The 13,024-nt window shown below is 54.6% G+C and overlaps 1 protein-coding gene across 3 annotated transcripts; it reads right to left on the bottom strand.

Annotated features, from left to right (window-relative positions):
- Window positions 1–1,163: 1,163 nt before the first annotated feature.
- Window positions 1,164–7,449, bottom strand: TGOLN2 (trans-golgi network protein 2). Of its 3 annotated transcripts, none has more exons than XM_082072553.1 (5): window positions 7,303–7,449; window positions 5,340–6,221; window positions 4,870–5,306; window positions 4,158–4,241; window positions 1,164–3,546 (listed from the first exon to the last, which is right to left on the bottom strand). In XM_082072553.1, exons 1-5 carry the CDS (start codon window positions 7,358–7,360, stop codon window positions 3,541–3,543), a joined length of 1,467 nt encoding a protein of 488 aa, XP_081928679.1. In that variant the 5' UTR covers window positions 7,361–7,449; the 3' UTR covers window positions 1,164–3,540. The 3 variants fall into 3 exon arrangements, with proteins under 3 accessions (XP_081928679.1, XP_081928680.1, XP_081928678.1); XM_082072554.1 differs by having other exon boundaries at window positions 4,870–5,630; window positions 5,673–6,221; XM_082072552.1 differs by having other exon boundaries at window positions 4,870–6,221.
- Between the last annotated feature and the right edge of the window lie 5,575 nt (window positions 7,450–13,024).

Raw genomic sequence — 13,024 nt, 5'->3', positions numbered from 1 at the left:
AACATCCCACTGCTGAGGAATTATTTTTTTGGAGGAGGAGTATTCCCATGTTGTGTTTTGAGGTGATTTTAGTGCCCTTGTGGCCGCCATGTTGAGCCCTGAGGTGATTTCAATGCCACGTTGAGCCCTGAGGTGATTTTGTTGCCACCACGTTGAGCCCTGAGGTGATTTTGGTGCCACCACATTGAGCCCTGAGGTGATTTTGTTGCCACCATGTTGAGCCCTGAGGTGATTTTGGTGCCACCACGTTGAGCCCTGAGGTGATTTTGGTGCCACCACATTGAACCCTGAGGTGATTTTGGTGCCACCACATTGAGCCCTGAGGTGATTTTGGTGCCACCACGTTGAGCCCTGAGGTGATTCTGGTGCCGCCACGTTGAGCCCTGAGCGGCGGGGCCCAAACCTGACCCCCCCAGTCCCAGCTCTGCTCTCACCATCGCTCCATTTCAGCCTCTTTTACCCTCCCCGGTCACAGAACAAGCGCCTCTGCCCTTTCTCGTCCCCGTGCCGGCGGCCGCTGGTGCGCGGCCAAGTCGGAGGAGAGTTCACGAGGCTGGACTTTCTCCTTTTAGAGAAAAATGGGGGAAAGGCGAAAGTTTATTTTCGTGCAGGAAGCAGCAGACGCTGCCCAGTGGCGCCCATGGCATTTGCTGCCGATCACGCCACCTCCTCCTCCCCTTTTGCGTCCGGTCACAACGGCCCTGGTGCCGCCCCAGCCTGTCCCAGTTTCTCCCAGTTTGGTGCTCAGAGGTCACTGGGATCCGCGTCCTCCCCAGAGCCTCCCTGTGGGTGGAAGGGGAAATACAGGAGAGATCCAGAGAAGAGCGGTTTAAACTCGGGTTTAACGTCAGGTCCTAAGCAAACCCCGCTCGCTACCGTCTGGGCGAGGAGCCAAACTGGTCAGGAGGAACTGGGGGAGCGTGAAGCAAACTGGAATCCTCTCAAATCCGCTCCAGCCCGTCTCGGCTCTTTCCGCTTGCAGCATTAACCATGCGAGGATGGAGTTTGCATGTGGAAACAGAGCAGAAAAAGCTCCATGCTTGGCTTAATTACATCTGGTTTTGTTAAACCGCCGTTTTTTTGCACAAAGAGGAACGAACCCGTGCTGCTGTTGCCGGGTTTCAAAGCAGACCGTGCGAAGAACACACACCAAATACATAAAAGAAGTGAAAACTCAATGCTTTATTTATTTTTTCAACCCTTTTATTGACTTTACCACACAGAAAAAAAAAGAAAAACAAAGTCATATAAAAATTCTGATCCTTCAAAGTTCGCATTGCACTGCAGCAGAGAACAATTTGCTGATTCAAACCGGCGAGGCAGCTGGTCTAAAAGGACAGAAGTTTGGCAACAAAACCCGCGTGCCGACACTGGAACCCGTCCCGCGGCCAAAGGGAAAAGGTTCCCCGCGTCCCGACCCCTTCGAGACGCGTCACATGAATCGAAATCGCGTAACGACCAAACAACGTGGCGTCACCTCTGGAGGTTTCACCCAGTTGGGGCAGTTCCAGCGAGCGGCGCCAGGAATGTGCTGCTGGGTAGGAGGAGATTTCTGGGGGGAAACCCCCCGGGTTTGGCTCTTTCTCTCCTCAAAGCACAACCTGAGGATGTCTGAGGCGCGAGGGTCCCGCTCCGCATCTGGAGAACTCGCTCCGGCGCCATCGCAGCCGATTCCCAACGCGCCGGGGGATGATAGAGACCGAAAAGCCTTTGAAAAACATCACGGGATAGAAAAGCGAAATAAAAAATCTTCACAAATTATTTTTTCAATTAAAAAAAATACAGGACAAAGCAGGAAAACAGTGCGTACGCTCTAAAATTCCGGTGGGTGTGGCTCAGAAGCATGTGGTGGAATTTATTTCCCCCGCACTGGCATTAAATAAAACCCGCCACCCGCATCCCGTCCATAAATCAGTGCGGGATCCCCGAACCCGCTGAGTCTCGTTTCCCTTCCACAAGGCACATTTCAGCCCGAGGGTTTTGTTCCCCGACTTGTTTTCCTTTCTCTTTCCCCCTCCCGTTCTCCAAAATAGCTCCCGCGAGTAATTTTAGCATGGGAAAAGTTTATCTATGGAAACAGCGAACGCTATTTCAAGGCAGATTTTTTTCTGCTCTTTGTGCTTTAACAGGAAAAAGGATTTGTATTTATTTTTGGTTTAGGAGAGTATCAAGCTCCTTTTCTCCTCTTTTGCGGGGAATGAAGCGTTAGGAAAAATCAAAACACAGCTGGAGCTTTGCTGGCTTTGTCCTTGTCAAAGGTTCTTCCTGTCGTGAGTCGGTGCCTGTGCCAAGAGCTCCGGAGGCCTCGGAACAACTTTGTTCTGCCCGTATTGGAAAAAAAACGACAACAAAACCCAGGAGGTGGGTGGTTATTTGAGAAACACCCCATCTCAAATCAACTTATTTGGAGTAGAATGACAAAAATCAAAACAATCTCACAGTTGTAACTTGAGAATTGAGGTGTTTTGCAGGTGTAAATACAACCAGGAGGGCCCAGCTCTGGTTAAGCGTGACGTTTAACCACAAACTCCCCGAAATGGCAGCGGGGAGCAGAACGAGGTTGTGTTGGTGGTAAAACGAGCCCTTGGTGTTGTCACCTGCTGGGGAGGCGCAGGAATGGCCCCGTGGGGACTCGTGGGTGGAAAACGTGGCGGCTGTGTCGCCGGCAGCACCCGCCGGGGCTCGGCCAGCGGTTCCAAACACAATTTTTGAGAAAAGCATTTGAAAAGCCGCCAATTTCTGTTCATCCCAAGCGCTTCAGGGCCACGGCGCATCTCACACACCCACAAAATGATGTTTCGAGAGGGGCAGGGCAGCGATTTTTCAAGGCCGAGTCTGCAACGGCGATTTCAAGCTTATCGAACCTCCCCTGCCCTTCACAGTATCGGAACCGTCACCTCTAGTGCAAACCTCGGAATTCGGGGGGTTTGGGAGCGAAAAGACACAAGCGGAGCAGAAGAGGCGGGTGAGGAAGGTTTAAGCTACAACCCAAGGGCAGCTCCAGCGTGTCCACGGCAAAGGAATCGAGACGTTGAACTCGAGCGTCGTCGCCAGCACAGGGAGAGAGAAAAAGAAAACCAATCAAATTAAATCAGAAGGTCTTCGGTGAGTATTTTTCAACTAGTGCAATCAGTCGCGCTCTGAACTTTCGCCTCCAAATACAACGGGGGGAAGAGGGAACGTCAAGCGGCTCATTTCACAGGTGGGTGTTTGGTTCTCCCCCCACTCAAGAGGAGTTGTCAGTACGGCAGATGGCGAATTCATTTCATTCGGACACAAAAGTTCCGCCGAGCGCTGGGGATTCGTTTTTCCCGTGTCACGGAGGCCCGAGTGCAACATAAAGTTCATCTTCAGCGGGTGGGGAAGGAGAAAAGCGTTTCAAGAAGTGAGAGTTGAACGTTATCAAGGTGCGGGTGCAAAACAAAAGCGTTTTCCCCTTTCCCCCCCGGTGTCTGAAACGCGAACGTTGAGTGGGTGACCCAGCGCTCCTGTGTCTTCATCGCCAGCCACCGGGATCCCGCTGGATTTCCAAAGAGGAATCTAGATCTGGAAAGGGGATAAAAAAGGTTTAAATTATTTGAAAGCTCGGCGTTGGTTTTCTACTCGGACAAAGCGTCGGGGTTTGAGGGTTTGTGATGAGATTTCAATTGAAAAATGAGGCTTTTCTACCGGCCGGGCTGCTTCGCTGCATCTCAGGGACACATCAGGGAATTCCCGACGAGGAATAAATTCCCCAAATATCAGTGACATTTGTATCCTCTTCTTGAAGAAAATAATCCCAGATGCTTCTGACTTCAAGGACAAGGGGTGAAAAAAGTTTCAAGGGGCAGAATGAAGGAATTTCCCCTCAAATCCCACCCTTCTCCCACTAAAAACTTAATTAAAACAAGTCATTTGAGTTGGCGAGAAACTATTCAGAGCTCAAGACTCAAATTTCAGCCCCGTGTTATTTCTACTGTTGTTTCTCAGTGTTAGCGCTTTCATTTTGGGGGCAAAATTCCTGTTTCTAGACCGAGAGTGAAAAATATCAACCAAGTTGGGGTTTTGTGACCGTTCCTAACGTGAAAGGCTGATATATTGTGTTTATAATACACACGATATATTGTGTTTATAATACATACCGGGCCCCACAACGGCCGTTTTGGGGCATTTCTTACCTTTTGATCCAATCTCTGGTAATCGCCAGATTTGGGCCGTCGGCCACTTTTGGACCTTTTCCCTTCCAGCGCAAACGCGATGATCTTGGGAGAGAGAAACGGGGACAAAATGTGGGGACAGAAACCAATAAATCAGCTTTTTTCTCACTTTAAACACAGGCGATTTCTAACTAGCAGCTTCACCCCCCTCCTAATGACCCAATTTCATTTGAAACAACACTTGAAATAAAGAAATGCAAATAATAAGGTTTGCCTAACACACAAAACAATAAGAATTTCTTTATTCTCTTCTCCTACCTCAAAAAGAGCTTTAGAGGAGGAAAAACTAAAACCAGCAAACACCGGTTACGCCATTTGAGCTGCCTCCCTCCTGCATAGGGCTATTTAAGGACAAATCTGCAACCTGCTACAAAAAACTCCATGTTGGTGCGAAAACACGGGGTAACTTCGCACGTATCTTCCTTTACACCTCTGAAAATAACTCCTAGAGCCACGGCCACACAATTCATGCGGAGATTCGACCCCTTTCTAGTTACAACCACCCCAAAAGTTGCTGGGAAAAGGCTCGGATTCATTTTAACCAAACCCGCATCGCGCAGCGAGCGGGAGGTGTTGGGCAACAGGAAAATTCTGAGCAAGGGGAAGACTCTTCGGGCCGGCGGGTCCCGGTTTACGCGGTGAACGGGGGGACGTCACGATCACAGTTGCTCACCTTGCGTTTGTTGTGATAGGCGACGTAGAGGGCGGCGACGACGATGGCCGTGGTCACCAGGTAGGCGAAGAAGTGGCTGCTCTCGGCCGGGGCCCTGGGGACGGAGGGGACGCTCTTCTCCCGCTCCCCGGTAAAGGAGGCACCGTCGCTGCCATCGCCACCGTCCTCACCCACATCCTCTTCCTCTTTGGAGCCTCCGGTGTTGTCTGAATAGCCGTTGCCATCAGCAGCGGACGAACCTGATTGTGGTGACGTGTTTTTATTTCCCTCCGAGTCTGCTTGATTCCCCTGGTTGTCCTGGTTCTCAGTGTCACTGCCCTGGTTATTGGCGTTACCATCCTGGTTCTTGTTGTGGTTATCGGTGTGACTGTCTTGGCTCTCCTCCTGGTTATTGTTGTTACCACCCTGGTTCTTGTCCTCGTCATCGCCGGTAGTGCCTCCATTCTCATCCTTGTTATTGCCGTTACCACCCTGGTTCTTGTCCTTGTTATCGCTGTTACCACCCTGGTCCTTGTCCTCGTTATTGCTGGCAGCACCTCCATTCTTGTCCTCGGTATTGCCGTTACCACCCTGGTTCTTGTTCTGTTTCTCGGTGTTACTGCCCTTGTTCTCATCCTGTTTCTTGTCGGTAGTGCCCTCATTCGTGGCCTGGCTATCGCCGTTACCATTCTTGCTCTGGTTAGTGCCATTACTGCCTTCGCTCTCCTTCTGGTTCGTGGTGCTGCCGCCCTGGTTGTTGGGGTCACTGCCCTGGTTTGTGCTGCTGCTGCCCTGGTTGTTGGGGTCACTGCCCTGGTTTGTGCCGCTGCTGCCTTGGCCGTTGCCCTGGCTGTTGCCATTCTGGTTGTTGTCATTGCCATTGCTGCTCTGACTGGTGCCTGTGCTCTGCTTGTCATCCTTGTTCTGCCCGGTGTCCAAGCTCTGGCTGTTGTCTGGGCTGTGGCTGTCACCTGTGTTCTGGTTGTCACCCTGCCCACTGGCGTTGCTGCCCCCGTTACCGGCGCCACCACTCTGCCCGTTACTCTGGTTACCGCCAGCACCACCACCTCCATTCGCGGTTTGGGAGCTGGTGCTGGTGCTACTGCCCTGGCCAGCGTTACTCTGGCTGCTCGCCTGCGCCTCGCTGCCACCAGACACACTTGTGCTGTTCTGCTCCGTAACTGTCACCTCCGTGTTACTCGTGTCTGCGTTGGGGCCTTCCCCACTCTTTTGACCCACCCCCGAGGGCGTCTCTCCATTTGTTCCAGACTCATTCGGCTGCTCCTCCGCGGGGGTTTCCGGCCCGGTACTCGCTGCGTTCTGCGCGGCGTCACTGGCACCGTTGGTGTTTGGTTGATCCGGGCTCGGTGCAGCTGTCGGTGAACAAACAGTCACTCAGGGCTGTCCCCGCTCGGCTGGTGAAGCCCCGAGGGGAAGGAAACCGCGAGACAGGGAACCGAGAGGCGACACAGGTGGGGGACACGGGCTGGTGACAACAGGGGCCCCCCGGCGCCTCCCGCCCCACAAGAGCCCCCGCAAACCCCAGGAACAACCCCAGGTTCCAGTATAGGTTGGAGAATGACCTATTAGAGAGCAGTGTAGGGGAAAGGGACCTGGGGGTCCTGGGGACAGCAGGGTGACCATGAGCCAGCACTGGGCCCTTGTGGCCAGGAAGCCAATGGGACCTGGGGTGGGTTAGAAGGGGGTGGTCAGTAGGTCAGAGAGGTTCTCCTGCCCCTCTGCTCTGCCCTGGGGAGACCACACCTGGAATCTTGTGTCCAGTTGTGGCCCCTCAGTTCCAGCAGGACAGGGAACTGCTGCAGAGAGTCCAGCGCAGGGCAACAAAGATGCTGCAGGGAGTGGAGCATCTCCCGGGTGAGGAAAGGCTGAGGGAGCTGGGGCTCTGGAGCTGGACAAGAGGACACTGAGGGGGGACTCATTCATGTTCACAGATATCTAAAGGGGGAGTGTCAGGAGGATGGAGCCAGGCTCTTCTCGGTGACAGCCAGTGATAGGACAAAGGGTAATGGGTTCAAACTGGAACACAGGAGGTTCCACTTAAATTTGAGAAGAAACTTGTTGGGGGTGAGGGTGGCAGAGCCTGGCCCAGGCTGCCCAGGGGGGTTGTGGAGTCTCCTTCTGTGCAGACATTCCAACCCGCCTGGACACCTTCCTGTGTAACCTCAGCTGGGTGTTCCTGCTCCATGGGGGGATTGCACTGGATGAGCTTTCCAGGTCCTTTCCAACCCCTGACACTCTGGGATTCTGTGAACCCACGTCAGACCCACCCCGGCCCGAGGGCTCAGTGCAACCGGCCCCTCAGTGACCCCATCCCGGGCCGTCCCGGCCGCTCCTGCCCCGCCGACCCCCGCCCCGGTACTCCCGGCCGCAAGCCCTCCCCACCCCCGTCCCTCCAGCCCATGCCAACCCAGCCGCCCCGTCCCGGCCTCTCACCCTTGGCGCGGTGGGCGGCGCAGAGCGCGAAGAGCAGCAGGAGCAGCCGCGGCGACATGGCGACCGGAGAGCAACGAGCACACCGGCCCGCCCGCCCCCGCTTCCGTACGGCGGCTGCTACTTCCGGGAGGCGATCTCGCGAGAGCGGGGAGGCGGCGGGAACGGCTGCGGGGGGGGCGAGGCGAGGGGAGGGGCGGGGCTGAGGGAATTGGGGCGGGGCTTGGCCGGAATGTGGGCGGGGCTTGATGAGACTCGGGGACAGGCATTTGGGGCGGGGCTTGTGGTGAATCGGGGCGGGGCTTGGGGAGGGCGGGCTTTCCTCTGCTAATTGGGCTGTTCTTATGCAAATTACAGGCGTTGTTTATGCAAATAAAGGGCGGGGCTTGCCGGTCCAGCGTGTGCGCCAGGCCCGGCCGCTGCCTCAGCAAAAACTGCCCCATCTTTGGGGTTAAAGCAGCATTTTGATGCAAAACCTCCCGGGTTTGGGTCTGTTTCGCCCACAGCAGCACAACATCAGCTTTTGGCTCCCCAGGGGCACCGAGGAGCATCGACCCCTTTCCTCTGGGGATGTTTTACCTACTAAAGACTGTTCTGTTTCCCCCTTTAGGTCAAACAAGAAGCTCCAGATGTTCCTCCTGGGCGCTCCTGGGGTTCGTTACTGCCGCCCAGTGACCTCGCACGGGTCTGTCCCGCCACGTTAGGGACATCAGGGCACCTCATCCTGCCACAAAGTTTGATCTCCAGCTTTTCCCCTGCTTGTCCTTCCCAAACCTTTGATATCAGTTTTCCAGGTGCAAAGATTACGCCGTCAAGTCTCCATAATTTGCTTTATTAGCAACAATCCCAACCTCCCTTTCCTGTTATCTCACTAATTTCCTTTTACATCAATAGATTTGTCAGGAACGGCCTTATCTCCACCCAGGATGAACTTATCGGTGCTGAGCTGCTCCAGACCGTGGTTTGGCGTCACCAGATCTGTCCCGCGCGTGCCATGTCACCTGCCGAGCGCCGAACGACCAGCGACAACCTCACCGCTTCACTCCCTCCTCCAGTCGGTCCGTTTAACGCTAAAGCACAGAAAAATATCACATCATCATCTGACACGCAAACCGAACGAGCCCCGCGCAGCGACGACACTTCGGGGAACAATCCCCACGTGGCCGCAGAGCGCGATGGACTCTGCGGTTGATTTTTCCGATCCTCTGTTCAATTCGATGCATCCCGACGATCTCGGCGGCTCGGTTCTGCCTTCCTGAGGAGACAGAAGATTTAAACCAGACGAACGAGGCTGTTTCTCATGCCCGGCCAGTCCCGCTTTCACTCACGCTCCTGGAAGCTGAACGGCGGCCAAGTTGCTCTGGATTTACAACAATGCATCTGGGAACAGGATTCTGCCCAAAATACCCAGGACGAGGCTGACACCGACTTAGCGCTCGGTGCTTCGCGCCAGGCTGGTTTTCCTTCAATAGCTTTTTTTGGCTAAAATGTGAATAAATAGGCCCAGCGACCTTGTCTGACCCCTGCAGATTGGGGCAATGGGGACATCGCTTTGGCTTTGGCGCAATCACACGGACACAGGAGGAAAAGGAGGAGGATTGAGGATTTTTATCTCTGCCCACCGGGAAGCAGAAGGAGGAAATTCCCATTCAGTCCCTTCCCGAAGCGGCCGCAGCTGCTCGTCCTGCGTCGCGTGAAATAAAACCTCATTTATACCCAAACTTCAGCGAGGTTTTGGGTGGTTTCCTACACCGGAGATGTGACTTTCTCTGAGAATGGCCAAAAACCAGGCTGGACACACAAATCTGGCTTTTAATTTAGTGGTTTAACCGGAGTTTATAGCACGGCGTCCTGATGTCCGGTGACAACACTACGCTCGGAGATATTAATCAAGATGATAATAAAGTCCTCACCTTGTCAGAAGCATCTGCATCCCCCATCCCGTTCCCCCCCCGCGCCGCGCCCCCCAAGGGCTAATCTGGGCAGGATAAAGGATCAAAAGGAGAAAACAATTAGCAAATGGAAGAATTTAATGATGCTAATTAAAATGTATTAAGTGTAGCCGCTGCCTCTGCAGCAGCTGCTTGGGCAGGAGCTGGGAGCCTCACCCCGAAACGGGACATCTGGTGCGTCCCCCCCGGCCCCGCGCAAAAAAACACGTTCAAAATACCCTTAATTTCGTTTGCTGCCGCTCGCCGAGTCCGCGGCGGGGCCCTTAATTAGCTCCATCTCTGCAGGAGACCCCGGGGACCTCATTAGGCGTTTCAATTAGCGGCTCGCCAGCGTGCCCAGGGAGGGGGCAGCGTTTGGTGGACATGGCGGCAATTAAGCGGGCGGAGGTGACAGGAGCAACCCCGCTTCCAAAAACAGGGAAAGCATCAAGCTGGCTCCCAGATGCTGTCCCACTAGTTCACTCTTAACGAGACGTTCGCTCCTAACGAGACGTTCGCTCTTAACGAGGCGTTCGCCAGCTCCAGGCAATAAAACCCTCACGGAAGCAAGTTTCAGGCTGGGCTCGTCACACAAATGTCACCCTTTAAGGAAGGTTTTGGATCTTTTTCTTTTACAGTTTCTGGAGCAGGATGGACTGGCAGGCACATCGTGTCCCTGTGAAGAGTCCGGTGTCACCCGTCTGCGGTGACATTGCCCAGCAATGAACATCACGTCACTGCAGGAATGGCTGGAAGTGATGAACGTGCATTTCCCAAGGACATGGCCGCCCATTCCCAAACCCAGGTCTGGAATGGTGTGGCCAGCAGGCCCAGGGCAGCGACCGTCCCTGTGCTGGGACCTGGGGAGGAAAAACCTCAAATCCTGGGGGCAGTTCTGGGCCCCTCAGCTCAGGGCTCAAAATGGCGGCACCAAAATCACCTCAGGGCTCAAAATGGCGGCACCAAAATCACCTCAAAACACAAAATGGCAGCCCCAGGGGTGGTGGGATCACCTCATGAAAGCCCTTGAGGTGCTGGAGCAAGTTGAGAGAAGGGAACGGAGCTGGTGAGGGGCTGGAGCACAAGTGTGATGGAGCGGCTGAGGGACCTGGGGGTTCAGCTGGAGAACAGGAGCTGAGGGGAGACCTTCTGATCTCTGAACTGCCTGAAAGGAGCTTGGAGCCAGGGGGGCCGGGCTCTGCTCCCCAGGAACAAGCGCCAGGAGCAGAGGAAACGGCCTCAAGTTGCGCCAGGGGAGGTTGAGGTTGGATTTAGGAACAATTTCTTCCCCAAAGGGCTGTGGGGCATTGGAACAGGCTGCCCAGGGCAGTGCTGGAGTCACCATCCCTGGAGGGCTGGACAGACGGACATGAGGTTCTCAGGACATGGGGCAGCGCCGGGGGTGGGTTATGGGTGGACTCGATCTCAAGGGGCTTTTCCACCCAAACTGATTCCATGATTCTATGAACGTGCAGCCGTCCATTCCCAGTTCCCGTGTCACATCCATGCAGCAGCTCCCGGGTTTCCCACCCGGCCACATCTGCCACTTCTTGTCGTGGATTTCCAGTGCTGGAAACACCATAAACTCCCCAGAAGCGGGTCCAGCACCTCATCCCCTCCCTGTGGCTGGATGCGGTTGGGATGCACTCTACAAAGAAACCCAACTCATCCCCAGAGCAGGAGCAGGGACCAGCAGCAGACACTTCGCTTTCTCAGGACAACCAAAGGAAAGATCAGGAATCTTTAGCCACAACATTTGTTGTTACAAGTTTGTAGAAGCAAATTATTGTAACAGGGCAACACTGTAGAGACCTCCCCAGGACCTTTATGGAAGTAGCTCCCAGAGCACAAAAAATGCTGCAAAAGAATTAATTCCCAATTAACCGGTCTTAACGCAACGTTCTCCTCTTGCCTTATCGCTGCAAGCACAAAGGACATATAGATACCATAGATACCACGATCAACCTGGTTCGACCAAGCTTCATTGTCACAGAATCCCAGAGTGTCAGGGGTTGAAGGGCCCTGGAAAGCTCATCCAGTGCAATCCCCCCATGGAGCAGGAACACCCAGATGAGGTTACACAGGAAGGTGTCCAGGCGGGTTGGAATGTCTGCACAGAAGGAGACTCCACAACCCCCTGGGCAGCCTGGGCCAGGCTCTGGCACCTCCTCCTTCAGATTGTGGCTGTTGGAGCCCAGAGAGACACGTCCAAGCCACGAGGGCTTTGGTGGCCAGTTGCTCCTCTTCTGGCAGCAGATCGTCCAAGCCGAGGAGCACCGCGAAAGCACCCAACAGATGTTCCCTTTCGGTATGGGAAAACGCCGAGGAAAACAAAAGAAATATTCTCCTGCTGAAGCCCAACATCTGTTTGAAGCTGTCTGGCTCCGGTTCAGACTTTAATTCTTGTGACAGGTCTCTTCATGCCTTTAATTTCCCATGAAATCTAATTCAGGGAGTCGGTTTGTCCGCAGCCCGCTCCCGGTGTCGGGGAGGGCGGCTGCGTGCAAGCCAGACGTTCCCTGTAGAAAACACAGTTTCTTGGAATGGCCTTTCTAAAAATCATCATTAAAAAAACACCGTTTTGCTTCTTTTGAAACGACGGCCACGCGCGTTTGTGGCGACACGTTAATCCTCTCGGGCCTCGCGCGACCGCGTGTACAAATTCGTTCTTTGAAAGGACTTGAAGCGGTTTTGTGTGTGGGACGGAAGCGCCTGCCGAGTCGGGGCTGTCGTGGGTGCGATGGTGAATAAAGACGCCCCGGGCGCCTTCTCGCGCTTGGAAGTTTTGGTGGCGGCCACCGAGAACCCTGTGGCAACCAGGACCCCTTTGAGCGATGATTTCGGGAGCGACCAGGCCGTGGGTTTAAGCCCGGAGGATGATCCTCAGCTGGACGGGAGAAGCTCCTGCTGGTGTCACCACTTCCAGGGTCCACCTGGAGCTTTGCCGTGGTGACAGGAACCGGCGTTTGCCCCAACGTGTCCCTGGTGCTCACGCGAGGGCTCAAGGCACCGCTTGGCTGTGGTTTGATTTTTGGTGTTTCTGCCCAGCTGCAATATGGACATAGGAATCCTCAGATGCACATTGTCACCCGCCAGGATCTACAGACGCCGTGTCCGCGTCACACGCTCGTCTTGCATGTCTGGCCAATGCCAACGCCGCCGTCCTTAAGGACAAGACACCGAGATGGTCCCTTGTCCCCTCTCCCTGCAGATCCATCCTCAGTGGATTCTCACACCAGCTCGGTGCTGGAAAGCAAAGAAAATTGTCACCGCAGGAGGCAAAGGTGTCATTTGTCCCCCAAACGAGCAAAAGCCTGGGGACACCGTTGTCCCCGGTGCAGTGGAGAGGAGCCAAACGGGGTCCTGGGATATCGAAACAGGCCGAGAAATTCAAGAAGGGGAACGAAACGGGGCTACGAACACCCAAATCACCTTTGGGCAGACGCAGCCTGGAACTGGATCTGCAACAGAAAACAGAACGGTGACTTTGAATGGGAGGTGAGATGGAAGAGTCTCCATGAGCTCAAGCGTTGAACCGACTGAGACCATCACATCGGTTGAAAATCCGCCGGGTGGCTTTTGTGCAGCTCCGTTTTCACCCCATTCTGTCTTTCCATCCCCGGTTTGGAAGATGCGGGCACCGGGCATCGCGCAGCCACACACCAGTAACTCCCAGTCCTCGGGCACCCCCTGCGCTGGCGTTACCTCACCCCGTATCCCTCCAGCAAACCGCACGCTGCCTGTTTTGTGACGGACACCCCAAAACGCGCCCACGCTGGGGGTGTCCGGGCGCT

This window comes from Streptopelia decaocto (genome assembly GCF_964273445.1).
Source record: "Streptopelia decaocto genome assembly, chromosome: 25".
Lineage (NCBI taxonomy): Eukaryota > Metazoa > Chordata > Aves > Columbiformes > Columbidae > Streptopelia > Streptopelia decaocto.
This window is presented reverse-complemented; position numbering and strand designations above follow the sequence as displayed.